Consider the following 21,507-nt stretch of genomic DNA (forward strand, 5'->3'; position numbering starts at 1 on the left):
ATCAGAAAGCCAGCGATTAGCACTGCACGCCCCCTCTTTCTGCCCATTCCTCCTTTGCTGGTCCTCATTCCATCTCACACTCTTTCAACTTCTTTACTTCCCGACAAACCTCTTGTTTCCCGTATATCAACATATTGATCTACAGTACGTCCATCTGTCCATCTCTCATCATTAGCCTATATCCTCCTCCTTCTCCTTCCTGCATCCGCTCATTCATCCATCCAGCTATTTGTGTTTTCTCCGTAAATCCACTGCTGTTTATTTGGAGCTCTTCTCAGCATAAGAGACGGTAGATGCTATTAGTCCAATCACTCTTCTCAAGCAATGAAATGAATCAACGGCCTCCACACACACACTCACACAACTGATCCATTGCTTAGCAACAAACCCATGGTCTTATTGTAATTCAAGGCTTGTTTGTAGCTTTTAGCAGCACTCTGTAATGACATGTTTAATGCAGAGAGGGTGGTGGTTGGGAGGTGGAGAAAAGAGTGGAGAAAGAGCAGGGGCCCTGAGGTGGGACAAGGAGGTAGAGCCGCTACAAAGACCTTCTCAGAGAGGAAGGAACAGTGGGGAAGGAGAGAGACATTCAATGAAATGAAAAGTGCAAGAGACTGAGACAGACAGAGAGAGAGAGAGAGAGAGAGAGAGAGAGAGAGAGAGAGAGAGAGAGAGAGGCTGAGCTGTGGGTGGACAGAAAGAGTATGGAGCCGAGAAGAGAAAACAAAACAAGGAGAAGAAAAGAGATGGAGCACAGTAGCTGAATGACCTTGGCATACGAGAATAGAGCGCTGTATGCAGGAATTGCTATGCAGCACAGAGAGCCTACAAACTCGCCAAAACAGGGCCTAAAACTAAAATACAACCCATGACATAATTAGTCATTTTCTTTGGGTGGGGGAAGTTGTTTCTAACATTCTTATTACATCTACATGTTACGTGCACAAGCACCTCAAAGTCAAACCTGGGCTGAGGATACACAACTTTGATCCGAAAGAAAGTGAATCCTCCATTATTCATGCAAACCGAAATGAGGACTCATTTGCTCTTGGTTCATTTAACTAAGGGGATCCATGGTCCCTGAAGTGCCATTCTAAGAGGAGCCACAGCAGAGAGAGTTGAAAGCCAAAGCGCGGGGGGTGGGGGGGGGTGGGTCTAAGATTAAGTATACTTGATTTAACTTGCCAGAAACCATCAAATATAAAATGACTTGTGTGATTGAGTGAACGTCACCACATGACTCCTGCAAGCATTTCAAACTTATGTCCAATGAAAATGGAATGATCACAGAAAATAGTCACTTTTCAGTTCCTCTTGTACGTCCATCATTCACATGCAAGAAAACAAGATTTTACTGGAGGGTTAGCCCCCCCCCCCCCCCCCCAGCAATAGTATATTATAGGTGTTAAAAACTGTGTTTAGCAGTAGTTTAGTAGTTTCTTTTGGTGTTTTGCATTAAAGGCATCATTACCTTTAATAGCTGTTTGCAGCAGGGTTCTCTGTGTGTCTGAGGGTCCACTGGTCTGTTTACTGGTGCTTCCACTGTCTCTTTGCCGGGCCACAGCCACAGCAATGCCAACTGGAGGGTGTCGCACCTCCCCCTCCGTCTCCCGGCCAAACGAGCGGGCGCTGTCCGGCCGCTCCTGCTCTCTCTTCAGCTGGGGAGGCATTCTCACCACCCCTGAACCACCTGATCCAACCAATACCCTCTCCCTATCTCTCTCCCTCTCTCTTTCTTTATCTTTTTCCCTCCCTCTCTCTTTCTCCCTCTCCCTCTCGGCTTCCATACCAACGTGAGCCAGACCCCCAAAGGGCCCTCTGCCATCCGCAGCGTGCCTGGAGGACCCCGGACCTTCAGCAGCAAAGTCCCCACTGTATTTAATCAGACTCTGCATGGCTGAAACCTCCGTGGGATCTGACCCGGATCCCCCACCCCGCTCTCCAGCCAATGACCCCCCAGGTCGGTAGAGCGCAGATGGGTCCAGGTAGCGTCTCTGACTCCCCTCCTCAACTGCACGCCCGTGTCCGTGTTGGGAGGGGTGATTCTGGGGGGAATGGCTGTGGGCGGAGTGTGGGTTGTTGCTGGGCCGATGAGTTGCGTGAGGGGAATGGGGCATTTGTGCATGTGTCTGCTGGCTGTGGGGGGAGGAGAGTGTGTGTCCGTGTTGGGCTGCAAGAGCAGCCATGTGACTCGTGGCATAGTTGGCTAAAGGGCTAATGGTATTCCACTTAGGCTCCGCCCCTGCCCGCTCTATACCCAATTGGATTGAGTGTTTGATGTCCCTGGTTTCCGGGCTGAACCTTGATTGACTGGAGGAGTAAGACACGTCCTGACCTCGTTTGCCAATGGAACCATTTGAACAAATGACAGAACCCTCCTCTCTCTGATTGCCTGAATCGCCAGACTGGGAGAGTCGAGGATGCTCCATCAGGCTCCTCTCAGGAAACCTGTAGCTCTCCCTCTCGAGGTTTCTCTCCCGTTCACGCTCTCTGTCGCGCTCTCGTTCTCTGTCTCGTTCCCTTTCTCTGTCTCTGTGTTTGTCACCGTGTTTGTTGTCGCGGGCCTGCGAGGCGATCTGGATGGGCCCGACCCGCTCATCGTAAACCTCCACAGAAGGCACATATGTCGGTGCGCTGACTCGCTGCTCTCTTGTAGACTCTCTGGGTGTGGAGGGTTGCTGCTGAAACGCAGGAGGAAGGGCGTAGGAGACGTGGAGGGTCCCAGCTGACGTGGCTACAGAGTCATTCCTCCTTTGTCTGTCTGAGTGGGAGTTTGAGTTATTGGAGTTAGCGTTAGAGTTATGGTTATGGTGGGGTCGAGACCCCCCCTCTTCATCCTGACCCCCTCTGTCCATTTCTGGTCCATGAAGTCTCCCACCCCCACCTGAAGGGAAGGAGTGCTGTGGAGGTGACGGCCTGGATCTGGGCTCCACTGTGGAAGGCTGGGAGTGTGACTTCTGCTGGTGGTGGCGAGGATGGAAGGGCCAACTGTCTCTGTCTCTCTCCGTGTCCCGGTCCCTTTCTTTCTCTCGTTCCCGGTCGCCGCTCCTGGCCCTGCGGTCCTCCTCGCTCCTCCCATCCTGTGTCAGGTCCACCACACTGTGCGGCCTCTGCTCCTCTCTTGACCGCTCTCTCTCCCTCTCCCCCCGGTAAGGCCGGTCCCTACCCCCATCTCGGGACGTCCTCTGGGGGGGTGTGGAGCTGGACGGGACGGTCGGAGGAGCCGATGGAGGGTGGAGAGGCAACTGGCTCAAGGAGGCTGGCAGGTAAAAGCCCTCTAAAATGAAGAAAACATGAGAAACATGAGTCTAAAAACACAAAAACACACCCACTACATAAACACAAACAGTTGAAGATTCAGAGCAGCACAGACGCATGATGAATATTTAACTGTCGACTTGCCAAGAAAATGTAACACAAACCTACAGTAGAGCTGCAGAAGTCATATAGTGGAAAGGGAGATGTACTATACATTTTAACAATGTCGCCCATTTATGGCTCCGTTCCACAACAAACTACAAGTCTCCAGAGAGAGAGAGAGAAAGAGAGAATATGTAGACCAAATTCAGCTACTTGTCCCCATGAACGTTGTTAATGACAGCAACTGACCTTTATGTGAGTCGTACAGAGGGTGCTGGGAGAGCGAGGGAGAATCCAGGTGCCCCAGGGACAGGTAGGGGCTGGAGTACAGACTGCTTGGCAGAGGAGGGAAGCCTGAAGACACGAACAACATGTCATTATACTATGCAGTTTACACAAAAACAGAGACTTGACAATAACTTTATATTATGGCTTCCTTGAACTTATTACGAGCTAATGGGCAACCCCTGGAGATGTGTTGCACAAGGATTTAAAAGCATCTTCTGCTCTTATGTAACATACAAAAAAATGAATATTAGTTATTACATCTGGAGCGGCTGAGTCGACCTGCAGCAAATTAACTGGCAACTATTTTGAAAATCTATTATTTACTTTGGGAATTTTTCAAGCAGAAATGCATTTTCTGATTTTAGCTTCTCAAATGAGGATTTTTACTTTTACTTGTTTTATATCACTGTGAAATAAATACATTTTTAGACTGAACACCCGAAGACTTCAACTTCTTCCCTCCTACATTTGATAGACTAGATGATTTGTACAGAAAAGAAATCGGTAGGTCAATCAATCATTTTAATAATCTTTCATTTAGGGGTGTGCAAAAAAATTCATTTGTATTCAAATCGCGATTCAAGCTTTACCGATTCAAAATCGATTCATAGAATTCCAAAAATAAATTCATATTTAAAAAATAAAAAAAATACTAGACACACACAAATAACAGAATGTAAAAAAAATAAAAAATAATAACATACATACGTACGTACATAAATACATACATACGTACATAAATACATACAAAAAGTAACTACATTTACATACTTTGAATTGTTTTCAAAAATTGATATTGAATCGAATCGTGAGCATAAAAGTCAGAATCGAGTTGTGACATTTTTGGAACCGTACACCCATACTTTCATTGCAGCCCTTTTTACAGCCACCGGATATTAATGGATGAATTTACCAGGATTATAAACTGTGGATGATCCCGCAATAAATCCTGCCTTCATAAAAAGGTTCAAATGAAAACATTCTAGAAAGGTGTCGATTTAACTTATGTCATTTGGACGTTCACGGTTCAATTTCAGACTAGTCAACAGATATGAGCACATTTAAATCCTATTAAACTTTGTTTACACACCCTACGTCACCTCCATAACCCACTATTTGGTTTTGTCCATGAGTTCAGCTTGAGGTAGATGTCAGAGTCTGCCCGACAGCTGCTGCTCTCAGAGACCAGCTCTTAATATAGACAGAGCCTCGCATGGTGTAATGTTTTAGATTTCTGTGTTGGGACCGAGACGGCTGCAACCCTGACACTGGCTGGTGTCACCCCAGCCACCCAGAGGGTGAGACATTCCCTGTTCCCACACTCCGGCCACTTCAAGACATATCAAAGAGGCCGCTGTCGTTCCAGCACGAAGCGCCAGGCAGCAGAGCTGTAGTATAAATCCGTCTCCTCTCCGTTCTGGGAGGCAGAAATGGAGAAGCAGGAGGAGGCGGGTGGCGAGGTTGTCAGCGGTTAGAGGAAGGCACAGGGAGACAGAAATATAAGAGGAATGATGTGACGGGACCAAGGCTTCCTATAACCACAGCTAACAGCTAACCTTGATCTCTAACAGCTTCGATACAGGGCTCCTGTGCAGCTACGGTGCATCCCAGGCTGCATATCCAAAGTCCGCCTCTTAGCCGCCGCTAACGGAAATGTCTCCAGCTTTTAGTAACTTTAGCTGCTATTAAAGCCATCCACCAGGTAATAAGAATCTCTCTTAGGCCAAGAAAGATTATATTTATATCAGAGCAAGTCAATACCAAGGCTTCCCTAGCCAGCAGAAGCTTTTAGCCTCTTCAGATACTTCAGCCTCAGTTCAGGCTTAGCTTTAAGTCAAACATCAAAAAGTCCACCGCTCCTCCTCGGGGTTGTGAGCAGAGCAGATGGCCCAGTGATCGATGTGTGTATTTAGAAGTACAATTTCAAAAAAGTATAATCCTTTCGATTGTCTTACGATCCAACCCTGTTTTTAATATATATATGGATGTCATTTTTTTCTGTCACAGCCATTCAATGTGTTTACATTCTGTAATTACCTCTCAGCATAGTAGCTTTCGTTGTCAGTTGTGTCAGAGTCTGCCATTCCCGCTCTGGATTCAGTTTAAAAATCACAGGAAACGTGGCATGCATGAGATCCAGCGTTAATTAGTTGGACTTATAGACATAACTATTAGCTCATCTTAGCATAAAGACTGAACACAGAGGTAAACCGCTAGCCTGGCTCTGTCTGTAAGTAACAAAATGCACCTACCAGCACCTCAAAAGCTCACTTCTTCACACATTAAATCTTGATTGTTTAATCTGCACATGAACTGAAGTGTAAAAACACAAATTTGCCATTTCAAGGTGTGTCGTATGTGCCAGCGGACTATTCTTGGCTCTGAGGAGTTGCCAGGGAACTAGCTAAGAGCTGAGAAGTTACTGCTCACTACTTTTGCCTATAACTATAGTGTCGCCCTCATGAATCGGAGTGAGTAAGATTGAAACTAAATCTTAAAAAACTAAATCACACATACTCTGATTCGCTGTGTTTGGGAAGCACTGGATGAGATCTGTGTCACACAGGCGATGCAATCAGTTTTACAATGAACCCTAAATAGAATCCATTTGTCCTTCTCCCTTTACCTTGCCAAAATGCACTGCAGGATACTTTCCTTCCTACGTGACCTTCTACTCCAGCGAGATTCGATAAGGACAGGCGGGAATGAGGAGGGAACAGAGATTCAATCACTTACTGAACAGGCCTTAAGAAGAGCACAGACAGGTCCATGGAGAGGACAAAAAAAAAAAACCTTACCGCCTAAAACTGTGTTCACAAGCTAGGTCAGGAGAGAGATGCGGAAAAGTGGGGCAGGAGAGACAGAGACAAAGTTCATATTGGACACAAAGCTCCAAAAAAAGAGCAAGAGAGAGGAAGATAGATTACAGTCACGAAAAGTAAGAGACAGGTGGAGGACGGAGGAAAACAAGAAACATATAGGACAGAGCCAGCTAGCAGCAGAGAGACAGAACTGGAACAGAATCCCACTGGTGTAAGCCATGAGAAACAGAATGAAGCGCCTCCTGGGCTTTGGACAAGACGCAGACTGGGAGAAATGTCATGAAAATATAATGCGTCTTTACGAATCTGAAGTCTGTACTGAGAGAGAAGAAGAGAGAGAACGGTGATTTACCTTCATGAGCGTGTGATGCCCAGAGCTGAGCCATCTGCAGACTGCTGGGATTGGCCGATCGGTACGCAGGGTCAGAGGTCAAGGGGGAGTGGCCAGGATAACCTGACAGGAAGGGACTCGAGCCTGCCGCGTAGGCATCACCTAGGAAAGAGAACCGAGACCGTCAGTCACCCTTGCAACCACGACAACCAAACTAATACACAGCAATCGATTTATACTGTACACGTCGTCACTTGTTTTTGGGCCTGCGCGTGCACAATCATCGATGCACGCTGACGGCTCCACGCGGAAGCAATCTGTTGTAATCATATTACTACTGAGCCACCATGCACTCTGCTTCCACAGGACGGACCACAGACAGACCGCGCTCTGGAGGAAAGGGACAGTTGATGTAACCGCCGAGTAAAAGCCCCAATCGTCACAGCAGGAGGGAGGAAGGGGTGTAAAAGGGAGAACACCGAGCTGAATCAGACTGACACATTCACAGCAGGGCTGTATTCAACCGAAGACAATGTTGGTCGACTGAGACTCGACCTGCTCCTCAACCAGCTGAATGGTCGATGGGGGCAAAAAACGTCTGCATACATTAGAGGTGTGACGAGACTCTCGGCTTCCAAGATGAGACACGAGATTGGGTTCACGGAGACGAGATCACAGTTATCACGGTTTTAAAGAAACTGTTGAAATATGACTGGAAAAATAGTCGCAAAATGAAAAATTTGCATTGAAAGGTTTTTGCCACTAAATGAAAAGGCTTCTCTCCTTTTTCACTAACCTCTTCAGACCTAACAACTGTAGTTTCCCTCTCTTCTCCCAAACCTGTCCCTACAACCTATTAAATCAAACAATTAGGCATTTCTTACCCAGTTTTTTTTTTTTTTGTAACGCCAACTATTTTACTTTTCATTTTTTGGCCCGTGTTATTTCTGTGAGCGTTTATAATTGCTCTTTAATGTTTTATTCAAAGCACTTTTAATTGCCTTGTTGCTAAAAGGTGCCGAAGAAATAAAGTCTCCTTGTCTTGCCCTACAACCTCCAGTCAGTCGGACGGACGGACGGTCGGTCACCAGGGCACACGGACACTTCTGTCTTATGCCTGTCAGTCAGTCACCAGGGCGATAGAGACACGTGTCTACCTCGGAAGGTTAGCCCTACATTAACTTTACGGCGATGCTCTCTGTCTGTGGGAAGTTTTGAAAAGTGGAACCACATTTGTGTGCGCTTCACCGTCATTGCCATGTCTCACCTGCAGAGGTGGCGCACTCTCTGTCTGTCTGCACCACACACCACGTCGTGTGTGTGTGTGTGTGTGTGTGTGTGTGTTGGAGCCATAGACAGCAAAAAATAATAAAATAGATCGGCTCTGAGCCCCGCCTTCTGTGAAACATGCAGATAGGACAGAGAAGCTCTCTCAGGTACCAACATTTAGCAGTGATTGTCCTGAGAAGTGCAGATGTAATTCTGCTACTGTGTAGGCGGCTGCTTTTAAACTTGACGAGAAATATCTTAACGTTTTAATTTCTAGCACACATTTTTATTTGAACTAAAACGCCCACAGTGCTCTCTACCTAGTAGCATTGTGTGTCCATCAAAGCGTTTTTTTCTTGACACCACTGTATGTTTTTAAAAATTTTTTACTAGGTGTTTCTCTGAGAGTTTTTTCCAGATCTTTCTGGTTGAGTTGAAGAATGTTTAACTTTGGGTAAAAAGCCAGATGGGTGATTGGGCCGTACAAGATCATCTCGACCAACCGACCCGGAAACGTCAGCCCTAATTCACAGACACACGTCGTCACAAGGTTGCTGTGCTAAGATTTTACTTTTACACACAATTTGGTTACCTCCTAATCTAATTGACAAACAAATTATTATGATGTATTAAACCAGTTTTTAAATTGTCATCTTGTGTGTTTTACCTCCAATGAATATCTGACGTGTCAAACCAATAGTAAAAGAACGCCGATCATAACTTCCCAGAGACCTTCATTTTGTAGTGGTGGACAACCAAAAGTCTCGAACCCCAAAGATATTCAGTTTAAGACGATGTATGACAAAGAGAAGCAGCAAATCCTCCAGTTAGAGAAACTTACACATGACAATGTGTTGGATAATCTGTCGACTGACTGATCAATTAAATAATTATCAGTCACATAGCATTCCCTTAGTCAACCCTACAGGAAAAATCGAAAAAAAATGTCTTTACTGTTTTACAGCAAGTATCTTAAAGGGTTTTTGTGATCCAGATACCTACTCTCTGCCCAGAATGGTAAAATATCTGCCTAGCAAAAAAACAACATTTAAACCCAATACTTCCACAGACATGCAACACAACATAATCATTTTTAATAATAAGTTTTTGTCTGGTGAACATTTTTGATTCAGTGACTTGAGTACTTACATGTTATTATGTTTACTTACAATTATCTATCTATATGTTCTTCATATGACACTTTTCTTTTCTTCTTACTTTGAAGGCAAAGATCATTTAATTTCCGGTCTAACAGTTATCTGCGTTTCACTTGACGGAGAAGGAGCTCCAGCTGAGTGTGATCGGTGTGTGTGTGTGTGTGTGTGTGTGTGTGTGTGTGTGTGTGTGTGTGTGTGGTGGTGGTGGTGTGTGGTGTGTAGCTGGTCTTCTTCTTCTACTTTGGTGTAGTGATCTAGCTCATTAGCGCCTCTACCGGAGTGGTGGTGAAATCAAGTTTTCTTAATTATAGCCCGGCTGATATATCGGCGGGCCAACATCGCCAATATTAGGTGTGAGTAATGGACGATAAAATAAATAAATAAACTGTATATACAATATATACACTACCGGTCAAAAGTTTGGGGTCACTTACAATTTTCTATTTTACTCTATTACAGACAGAATACCAGCTGAACTGAGTGGGGGGGGCTGATCTTTAATTCAATATCTACATTATCCATAATCACCAACCATTCATCCAATGTTCCAAAGGCACATCTTGTTTACTAATCTGATATCATTTTAAAAAACTAACTAAGAAAACATCGGAGAACCCTTTGCAGTTATGTAAACACACAAAGTAATCTCAAAACTGCTGCCCTGGTTAAAAAAACAATGCAAGTGATTCCAGCTGGTATTCTGTCTATAATGGAGTGCAATGGAAATTTCTAAGTGACCCCAAACTTTTGACCGGTAGTGTATATGTTTTAAATATTCCTTCATCAGAATCACTTAAATAAAAACAGACGTTGGCGTGGCATAGTTTTGCGCGGCAACGTGTAAACGGGAATAATTAGGAAGGTCATTTTATTTGCGTAGCACTTTACAGCAGCAGTGCAATTCAAAGTGCTTTAAATAAAACATCAAACACATTATTATTAAAAATTATATACATTTTTTTTTTTACATATTAACACAAAATTAAGAACAGAAAATTAAAGTGAACAAATACTACAAAATTAAAAACATTTAATCAAAATACCAGAATAAATGAATAAAATTCACAGTACAGTGCAAATAATGAAACAAAGGCAATATGGAAAAGGAAGGTCTTCAGCCTTGATTTAAAGGAGCAGCGCGTTGGTGCCGGTCTACAGTTTACCGGGAGTTTGTTCCAGATATACGAAGCATAGAAACTGAACGCCGCTTCTCCCTTTTTTGTTCTGGTTCTGGGGTTGGCAAGCAGACCTGTCCCCGATGACCCTAGAGGCTTCTGTGGCTCATGATTCACTAGCAGATCTGACAGGTAGTTTGGACCTAAACCATTTAGCGATTTATAAACCAGGAGAAGAATTAGTGGTGGAATACTCCCTTTTATTAGCCATGTAAACAGCTTAGTCAGAATATCGTCTTTTTCGGAATAAAGGCAAACAGCTGAATACTGTGTGCGTGTAAACATAGTCAATGATGTGTGTGTATCCATACACCCCGTCACTCACTTCACCATTAAAACCAAGTCCATCCCTGCAACAGGGACGGCGTAAGTCCTCGTAAAACATGTCATATCTCAGCATGATCCCTTTATCGATTGTTTTTCCTAAACTCCACCCCCTGCATGCGTGGGCATCAGGAAACTTTGAACCTTTGAAACATTACCGCCTCTACCAATAACAAACTCTAAGAGCTGGAAAAGGGTTCATGTTTAGAGGTCCCTCCCCCCATTACTGAACGCACTGCAAAGCCATTACACTGATAAAACCAACCATGTGTGTAGGGGAAAGGGTGCCGTCTGCATATGGACAAGGGGGAAGGGACTCTGTGTGTGTGTGTGTGTGTGTTAGTCCTGTGGGAATCTGTGTGAGACATGCTGTGCTTAGAGTTTCCCCTGCATCTAAATCAGTACATTAAAACCGCAGTCCATCAGCACCTGTGCACACACACACATTTTAAAATCAATAGCAAATGCAGCTTTCCGATTAAACACACACACACACACACACACACACACACACACACACACACACACACACACACACACACACACACACACACACACACACACACACACACACACACACACACACACACACACACACACACACACACACACACACACACACACACACACACACACACACTTTACAGTGGAGTTGGATCCTTCCACACCCCGCTTTAAAAGACACCGATTTATTAATTTCTGTCAATATTTGCATAAGTGTGTGCGTAGCTTAAGTGACCGCACCGCATCATCGTATGATGACTGACATGTGCAAGCAGTGTGGTGGGGTTTGCAGCGAATGTCCGTTGAGTCAGAGACACTGCAGGAGCCCCCCCCCCACACACACACAGGTTTAATAATACAATCTATTATTCATACTAGCAGAGACATATTCACACACAGAAGTGATTATACTACTTTGTCCGGCTCATCTGTACTTTACATCATCGTTGTCCAAAGAAAACCATGCATCTCCACATTTAACGTTTTTGAAAACTAAAAAATGATTAAGTGTCTTTTTATGCATTGAGAATATTCAAAATTGGGGTCACTGGTGATAAAATAACAAGGAAATACTACTTGGGGTGGGAATCTATTGGCAATTCAATTCTAAACCGATTACTGATGCATCTCAATGCAACAACTGTTTTATGTACATTTCCATGAATGAGTTTATTAGATCTTGACATATCCAGTGTTTGTCACACGCAAGTTTTAATGATTTTTTTTGTCTACTGATGTTTTTATTGTGTAGTCATTCCATGCGTAAGCCCTAAACATGCTTGTGAACGTCCCCTTCTCTCACACTGATCCTCCCTGTCAGAGGCTCAGTCCTGTTTAAAAGGTGGAGAACATGAAACATGAGGTGGTCACATGTCATGTGATAAAGTAGATGAACAGCCTAGATGTGTTCTGCCTAATTATTTAATGTATGTCTTATTAGATGATGCAAAAGTCCCTTTTGGCCATTTTTGTGTGATTTGCTTTGCATCAGCAATAACTTTGGTTATAGCTCTGATACAGCTGAAGGAGAGCAAACCGTGAGGCTGTTATTAATGACATAGAAAGGAAAGAAATAACAATGGGTTACATATATGTATCGTTTTTTGTCAATTTGAAGCCAGTGCGAGAATGGTGGACTTAACCTCTCTATATTCATACTATACACTGGTGATTATATATTGAATGGCTATTGCAGAAAAATGAAGATAAATAGTATCAAAAACGTGCTTCTTAAATGATTAAAAAACCTAAAATGATATCTTTTCTTTGTGGGAGTGCGGCACAAACAAGACTGAGAAGTTAAATGCAGTTGCGTCTGGTAACTCCCACTTATATGCACAGCTTACAGCTTCAGATTTAAATAAAACTAGAAATCACTGTTGCAAAGCTGATGTTCAGCTTATCTCCTGAAATCTTCTAGCAGATTTTAGTGCTATGGTTTTTACAGGACAGCGCCAACATGTTTATACTAAACTCTGTGATGGGTTTGGTTTTTCCTTTTATGGAAGTCTGATGCCAGAATCATATATCTCATGACATTAACTGACTATTAAAATGAACATTATGTGTCCTGTTTTTTAAGTATTCTCATTGTCAGTGTGACTGTAAAAAGTGATTTGCTTTTTGTTACTAGCGTCACGTGAGATAAAGCCTAATCGAGCCCCGCGACTCTTGACTTTTCTATGTAATTTGATAATGAAAGTTATAGTCAACCATTTCAAATGCTTAGAAACCCACTTTTCCCGCCACCTTTCCCTCCTCCCCTCTGGTGCGTGTCAGGATACGTGCCAACAGTGTTGTTCTAACAAATGATTCTCACCTATAACCCCTTTCCTAATTGTTACCTGGTGTGTGTGTGTGTGTGTGTGTGTGTTGTAAGGAACAAAACATACACACAGCCCCTGAATGAACACATTCACAGGCACCACCTGTCAAGGATATTAAAGTCTTGGTAGGATGTCAGACGTTTTGAATTCCTTCAACCCCCCCCCCCCCCCCCCCCGCACACACACGCTGATGCCCCACTAGAGTATGAATCAATCTTAGCATCCCAGCTGCCTACAGGCCCGTTACCCATGAGTGCAGTGAGTCCAAACACACAGCTACATACTGTCCACAGTTATGCTTCGTGCCAGTGATCAGGAAAAGAAATACTACCCCATTGTCTACTCCCCCTCCTGAACAGTCCGAAGAAGGAAGAAGAGGGAGGGGTCGAAAGAGAGAAAACATTTGCTCTCCTCATTCCAGAAACAACACCCAAATGGTAGCTGAGAGGGAAATGTTTCTTTAAATGTTTTGGAATTACTCTCTCATTACCTCCCTCTCTTTCTCTCAGGCCTTTCCTTCCACATCTGAGAGGAGAAGGCCTCCCGGAGACCAATTCTGATAGAGCCGCGCACGCGCGCACACACACACACGCACGCACGCACACGCACGCACGCGCACCAGAATCCAATCGGCAATGCTGGATTGTGTACAAGAGCCTTAAAAACTACAAGAGAAAGATCTCTGGTGTAAATGCGCGCGGGCACACAGCGAACCCATCTGTTATCCATCAGTGGTACTCAGAGCAGGGTTAGCTGGGGGGGAAGAAATCTCTATTGATCTCGGTTTTTTTATTCCTTTCAAGAAATACATTAAAACAGTAAAACTCTGCTTTGCTGTCTGCCTCTGCTAACTGGCCCACTGACACTGGTAACCATTAATCCTGACAGCAAACCCGGAAAAGAGGTTTGGCGCGCACACACTTACACACACAGGTCTATGTGTGAGGGGTTTGTTTTTGTGTGTGTGTGTGTGCGAGCACACACATCCAGGCTGTGAGCATGTGGTTTACAAAGTGTCTGTTAATGATTTCAAAATGTACAAGTCGGTTTTTCCTGCCTTCTGAGTTGTTTAGAGGAAACTATTTTTTGTGGTTTGTCAGCTCAAGATGAACACAAAGCTTCTCAACATCACTCAGAAATGTGTCTGCTGTGTGACAAGTTCACGTTACGACACGCCAGCCTTTAGTTTGGCAAGCCACGCTGCAATGTGTTAACGTCTGATATCTGATGTGGACATACTTTGTGTTATTGATTATTAACAAAGAAATAATACATTTTCAACAATTTGCAAAAATCAAATACAAATCAAATGTACGTTACCAACTGCTGTTTCAGTTACACAGATGTCAGATAGTACTACATAAATTCTCTATAGAAAGTGTACTGGGAAGCCACTAATACCTGGTTGATAATACTACTATTAATACAACGCTGTTCCAAGGAATCGAGGGAAGGTAGGACCCCCGACACAAGAGCAATGGCCGGAAATGATTTAAGAAATCTTCAAGGAAAAACTGACATCTCTTAGGATGAACCTTTACTAATGCTAGGGGTGGGGGGGAATCTATCTATCTATCAATCTATCTCTAGACCGACTCAATGCTCGATTCTGATAAGTTAATAGTCAATTTTTAAAATCTTTAATTTTTTGTTGTTGATTTTTTGTTTAAAAGTTATTGTCTCCAGACATGTACAAATCAGAAAACAGTGACGGGAGGAGGATGTAATAATGGACAAAAAATTAGAGTTTGGGCAAGAGTGCAGGAAAAAAATAGGTTTTCTATAGATACACACACACACATGATCTAATAAGACATACATAAAATAATTAGGCAAAACACATATAGGCTGTTCATCTACTTTATCACATGACACCTGACCACCTCATGTTTCATGTTCTCCACCTTTAAACATGACTGAGCCTCTGACAGGGAGGATCACTGTGAGAGAAGGGGACTTTCACAAGCATGTTTAGGGCTTACGCATGGAATGACTACACAATAAAAACATCAGTAGACAAAAAAAATTCATTAAAAACTTCTGTGACAAATACTATTCATGTCAAGATCTAAAACACTCCACTGTGATTTATATGAATTTTTTTTTAAAGCGTAATTATCGCAAAAATTCATCCACGGGTCTTTTTGTGAATGTACTCGAGTCAAACTTTGGTTTAAAAGCATATAGAGGACCGAAACGTCACTTTTAAGATTGACCGCATTCTCGTTTTTTTTGGTCAAATGGCCTTTTGAATGGGGCACTTCTATGATTTCATCAATATAGCTATTTTTAAAACACTAAGAAGGCTCGACACAACATGAAACTTTGCTCCAAGTCTCACCAGGGGCACCACACACCAACTCCAGCGGTGAGAATATTTCCCACTTTTGGGATCCAATGTTGAAAATATCTTAGCAATATAAATGTAAGTCCCATAACAAGCTGCACGTCACTGATTTTATGTCGTACGTGGTGCAGAACCAATTTGTTTTTATTGGTTTCTTGGAACAAAAACATTAAATGTGCCAAAGCAAATGATCCAAAACGGTTAGTTTCCCTCTTCTTCTATCCTCCTGAAGACGTTGGCAGATTTCACCATTTCTTCTTGTAAAAGACAGTTAACCACATAGTTTGGTAAATTGCGCTGTTATTGTATGTTCTATATGTGCTTTAGTTACTGACGTTTATACAACAGTTTATGTATATTTTTGATTTAGTATCAAAGCTGGACACAGGACTAGGGTAAGGCTATGTTTATACTCACTGGGACTCAGGAACATACATTTTATTATACAAATGGGGGAAAAGTTACTAGTGATATGTAGACGTAAGCGCGTGACTGTGTCATAAGCCATGTTTCCATTTAATTGTCAAGTGAATTTTAAGCTAACTTTTAAAATTGTGCAAAAAATAAAATGTGATTAGAAGAAGAGCTGTTTCCATCTCGCGCATTTACTCTTTTTGGGGAAAAAGGCAAAAAACACCTCAAGAGAGGGTAAGAACTTTTTGGAATTCTGCTGTTTCCATCAACATTTCCTAATGCAATACTTCAAAATGTGCATAAAAATAAGTTGGAAACACGACTATGGTCTGTTATACGGTGTCATATTGTGTAAATAGGAATAGAGTAGGTCTGCAACTAACAATCATTTCCGTAGTCAATTTATCTGATAATTATTTTTTTTGATTAGTTGATGTCAGAAATATGCTGATCAGTGTTTCCAAACGCCCAAGATGACGTCCTCAAATGTCTCGTTTTCTCCACGACTCAAAGATAATCCATTTAGAGGAGTAGGGCTGAGCAAGATATTGATATAATAATCAACACCGTGATATGAACGTAGAAATTGTCTTAGTTTTTGGATATCATTATATCATATGATAAGGGTTGTCTTTTCCTGGTTTTAAACGCTGCATTACAGCGTTGTCACTTTAGACATTCTATTGTTTGCCCTTTAACCCCTTAGGCATTATATTCACATTATTGCTGATTATTATCTATATTTTGTGAAAGCACCAGTTGGCAACCTACAATATCGTTGCACTATTGACATTAAGGTGTATAAGAATGTCGTGATATCTGATTTTTTGCCATATCGCCCAGCCCTACAGAGGAGGGAAAAAACTAGGAAATATTCACATTTCAGAACCTGAATTTTTACTTTTTCTTCATAACAAAAATACTCAAACTGATTAATTGATTGATTATCAAAAGAGTAGGCAATAATGAAAGTCAATAATAGTCCGGCTAAGAAATCACCAAAATTTTCCTGCCTCCTGGAATTAAAAGTTGGTTAGAACTAACAATGGTAAATCAGCTGCTACCCTAATAATCTTTTCATAAAATGATTGGCAAAAATCACAATAAGCCTGTTTCCCTAGAGGACACTTTGACATGTCCTAGTTGGAAAAGCACAAGTTTTGCTGATAACATCAACAGTAGGTAGCTTTGTTCTAATCAGATGTCCCAGTAAGCTCTGACAGTGAGACGGTGAGCCATGATACAGGGACCCTGAAACTGAAGCAGCTAAATGGAGCAATGTCAATGAATATCCCGCCAAAACCAGAGCAGTCTGCCAGAAAAGACACAAAGTTAGTTTTTTTTTTTTTTTAATGCAAAAGTCGCTCTGAGAGTCGGATGGAAGCATACCACGTGTGTGTTTGAGTGTCGCTGTGCCGTTGCAATCTCCTGTGAAGACGACAGGTGTTATTTTTGACACACTCCTCTGTACCAACAAATGGAAACACGCTTGCAACAGCAGCGCACGCACAAACAGACACACACACAATCCTGCAGTGTCACACACACACACACACACACACACACACACACACACACACACACACACACACACACAGAGTGGCATGCACGTGTTGTAATAAAAAACACATACACTCAAGAATGAATTCCAGTTCCATTTCATAAACCTTATGTAATGGGACACGAACAGACTCAACACGCAGCCAGACAGACACAACGCAGTGTGTGACCTTGGTGTGTTAGAGGCTGTTGTTTGAGTTAGAGGGAGGGCTCTGACGGAGTGCATGACTTAGCTAATGCTTTGGGTATTTCGACATGTTAGGGCACGCTTGTTCACACACACACCTTCTGTTTGACAGGTATGTGTGTGTGTTGTTTGTCTGCCTCAGACAGGTTTATTGTAGCAGGGCAGCAGTGCCTTGTGCTTTCTCTTAAGGGGCCCGTTTTCTCTCCTGAAGGATTCAATTAATCTTAGAGGGGACGTGGCCGAGCCACATCATCACACACACACACACAGGTCTGTGTCTTGAATACATATAAACACACACTCATCACATTAATTTTAAAGTAAACAGACACACCAACCAAGCGACGTGGAAGACAAATTGGTATTGGCCAAGACATGCAGCCCTGCAAGCTGCATGAATTATGCTTAACACTCGCATGTGCGTGAGTGAGTGAGTGAGTGAGAGAGAGAGACTGAAAGAGAGAACATTTGAAGGGCTACTACATTTATCTAAACGTGTACGAATGTGTTGTGGTCAGGATAAATCTCTTCCTTTCTCTTTGCAGAGAGTCCCAGGGGGAAACCCCAGCTCTAACTGCACTAAGCACAATCACATGCTCTCATTCCCATACACAAGACCTCACTCCTCCCATCTACACCGTTCCCCTCACACACGCACACACAAACAACAACATCAGCGCTTATCCCTTGAAAACAAAACATAGCTTTCTACCTTGGGGATTGGACCCACTTAGTTCTCCTTCTCCATTTGTCTTGAGCTGTTTTCATCTATTGACTTCCCTTCTTTGCACTCGCTACAACACCTACATTTGCCTCTGCGTCTCACTCCACTCTTCTGCTACTCTCTAGTGAGCACTAAAAATGACTGTGTGTGTGTGTGTGTGTGTGTGTGTGTGTGTGTGTGTGTGAGAGACAAAAGAGCAGAGAAGTTACTGGTTCAGATGCCTTACCACTCCCCAAACACTATTTTCGCCTCATTAAACATGCACTTGTTCCAAACTGTTCTCTTGAACACATCAGGTCATTCCATACAGTTAAATGAATCATGTACAACAATGGCTAGTTGTTATAGCACAACAGAGATTCAACCTACACCCAGTTTCTGCATGCTTCTACAAATTTGACCGCTCTCAACACCCAGAGGGAAAAAAAGCAACTGGTGCACAGCGAGTGATGCGTTTTAAGTTTCCTACAGGTTAGCATTAACAACGTTGCGCAAATGGAAAGTGCAAAAGCACAATCACGTGCATAATCTTTAATATTATACACGCCCTTCACAATAAAATAATCTGACAACAGTAATAGCAAAGTCTCTCCACAGTGCAGTCCCACTTCAGCAGGTCCTACATCTGCTGCTCTCGGGTGCCAGAGGGAGGAAAGAGGACAGATGGTCTCAATCTGGTGATGGAGGCTCCGGCAGACCTCCTCTAGACAAGAGGACCCTTTACAGCCATTTGACATCTATAAACAGCAACTCACACCTTATCCTGTTTAGATGGAAACTTGTGAATGAACAGAAATAGGTTCTTTCCTAATGGTATTTTTTCTTTACAGAGTTAACCACACACACAACACACACACACACACACACACACACACACACACACACACACACACACACACACACACACACACACACACACACACACACACACACACACACACACACACACACACACACACACACACACACACACACAACACACACACCCACACCACACACACACACACACACACACAAACACACACACACACACACACACACACACACACACACACACACACACACACACACAACACACACACACACACACACACACACACACACACACACGATATGAGTCTAGATATCGTCTCAGATTTTGAAATGTTTATATCATAAATGGATTAAGGTGTCTTTTCCTGGTTTTAAAGGCTGCATTACCGTATGTAAGTGATGTCATTTTATGTGTTACTGGACTGTCCCCTAACCCTAAACCTAGCGCTTCTATTATTTTTACCTTAACCACTTTAACCACAGTTATTATATCTACATTACTAAATAAAATCTTTATCTTAGATCTCATTGTGAAGATATTTTGTTAAAGCACCAATTGTCAACCCTGTAATATCGCTACAATATCGACATCGAGGTATTAGGACAAGAATATTGCAATATCTGATTACACACACAGCGAGAGCGAGAGAGAGAGAGAGAAGAGAGAGAGAGAGAGAGAGAGAGAGACAAGTGGAAATCCTGTAAAACCTGAACTAAAACAGAAAATAAGGGAGACTCCTGGGAAATAGGGGTGTGCTGGCAGGTCAGCCAAAAACAATGATGCAAAACAAATGTCTTGAATTCCATGAAACACATGTAAACAAAAACAGCAGCAGGCCGACCTTGGATCCTTCTGATTGCACGCCGGTCCTTAGCGCTGCTTATTGCAATTAAACAGGAACATTATAAACGTTTACAATTACCGGGTAATTATCATGTAACAAGGCTGTATTGTGTTATTACAAGCACGGGACTGGGATCTCATTTGAGGTTTGGTTAATGTAATGTGTGGGGATTTGATATTAAGGAGTCCCATAAAGCTAAATGACCTGCATCGTACAGTGGTGTGTTTTAGTGGGTGAAGGCTGCGAGTGTGCGTAGGGGAGATGAGAGAAGTCAGAGAGTGGGAAGGTCAGTGTGTGGGCAGAATATAATGTATCCTGTTTTAAAAAAAGAGCATTTAAACTGCCAATCTGGGCTGGAACAGTGGTTGGGTCAATTCCACTTCACAACCCCCCTGGCTACACATCAAGTCATTCCACACAAGCAAGTCTGCACACTCACTGCGAGCAATTTTCAGCTTGTTTCTGAGCCACAGGAGGGGAAATAAGAGGAACATCATCCTAACTGAAACACACCTCTGCTCCAAAGACCCATCTTACCCAGTAATGTTATTCGCACAGTTTCCTGCAAAGCAACACACCTGATCATTTCACCTGCAAATATTTCCGTGTTATTCCACAGCCCAAAAAATCAATTCTACTAGCTGCAATAAACTGCGCTCTGGCACATCTCTTTACCCCGGTAAACCCATCAATCATCCTAACACTCCCTGCTGCGCGTTGATTTCATCTCTGACAGCGCTTCATGTGCTTGTGCGAGTTGAGTGTGTGGGCTCTGTCGGTGTGTCAAATTAACGATTCATCAGAGCCCTGCCCTGGGAGCACTGTCGCACTTTACCAGACCCCTAGTAACTCACGCTCCATGTGACAAGTACTGCATTGAACCCACGCTCACTGATAAGTACAGGAGGAGCACAACTAAACTGGAATATTATGAGCTCCAGGGTTTACTTCTGAAAAGAAACCAGAGAAACTTGTAATTGTATCTGTCTGAAGCTACAAGACTTCATGCAGATGTAAGTAACTCGATGAGAGCATTTGTCAGACTTTCCACTTTCTAAAAAACACAGCGGACCGATAGCTTCTCCACACATACAACATATGGTTTTAACCGGAGATGACAGTGCTCGGACTTTCCCTTTGACTGACCACAAAACTGTGCGCAAACATGCAATGTTTTCTTTTTTTGCACAATGTGTTTTTCAAGGCTTCTACTAGGGCTGGGCGATATGGAGAAAATCAAATATTATATTTTTGACTAAAAACCTCGACATCGATAATGCAATGATATTGTAGTGTTGACTATTGGTGCTTTCACAACATATTTACACAATGAGATTTTTGATAAATAAACATCAATAATGTGGACATATTGACTAAGTAAAAAATAGAACAGTTACAACAGAAAATGACATCACTTTACTGTAATGCAGCCTTTAAAACCAGGAAAAGACAACACTAAAGCCATATTACAACATTACGATATCCAAAATCTAAGACGGTATCTAGTCTCATATCACAATATCAATATAATATCGATATATTGCCCAACTCTAGCTTCTAC

General features: G+C 42.8%; 1 protein-coding gene across 5 annotated transcripts in view; it reads right to left on the reverse strand.

The window, feature by feature from the left end:
* The window catches only part of tnrc18 (trinucleotide repeat containing 18), a 47,637-nt gene that overhangs the window by 23,145 nt on the left and 2,985 nt on the right, over positions 1 to 21,507 (reverse strand). For all 5 annotated transcript variants that reach the window (XM_032537704.1, XM_032537707.1, XM_032537708.1 and 2 more), the window contains exons 3-5: positions 6,823 to 6,963; positions 3,610 to 3,714; positions 1,472 to 3,277 (exon numbers count right to left, since the gene is read on the reverse strand). In XM_032537704.1, the coding sequence (XP_032393595.1) occupies positions 1,472 to 3,277; positions 3,610 to 3,714; positions 6,823 to 6,963 (2,052 nt within the window). The remainder of the gene's footprint in view (positions 1 to 1,471; positions 3,278 to 3,609; positions 3,715 to 6,822; positions 6,964 to 21,507) is intronic.

Source organism: Etheostoma spectabile, chromosome 15 (assembly GCF_008692095.1).
Source record: "Etheostoma spectabile isolate EspeVRDwgs_2016 chromosome 15, UIUC_Espe_1.0, whole genome shotgun sequence".
Taxonomy (NCBI): Eukaryota; Metazoa; Chordata; class Actinopteri; order Perciformes; family Percidae; genus Etheostoma; species Etheostoma spectabile.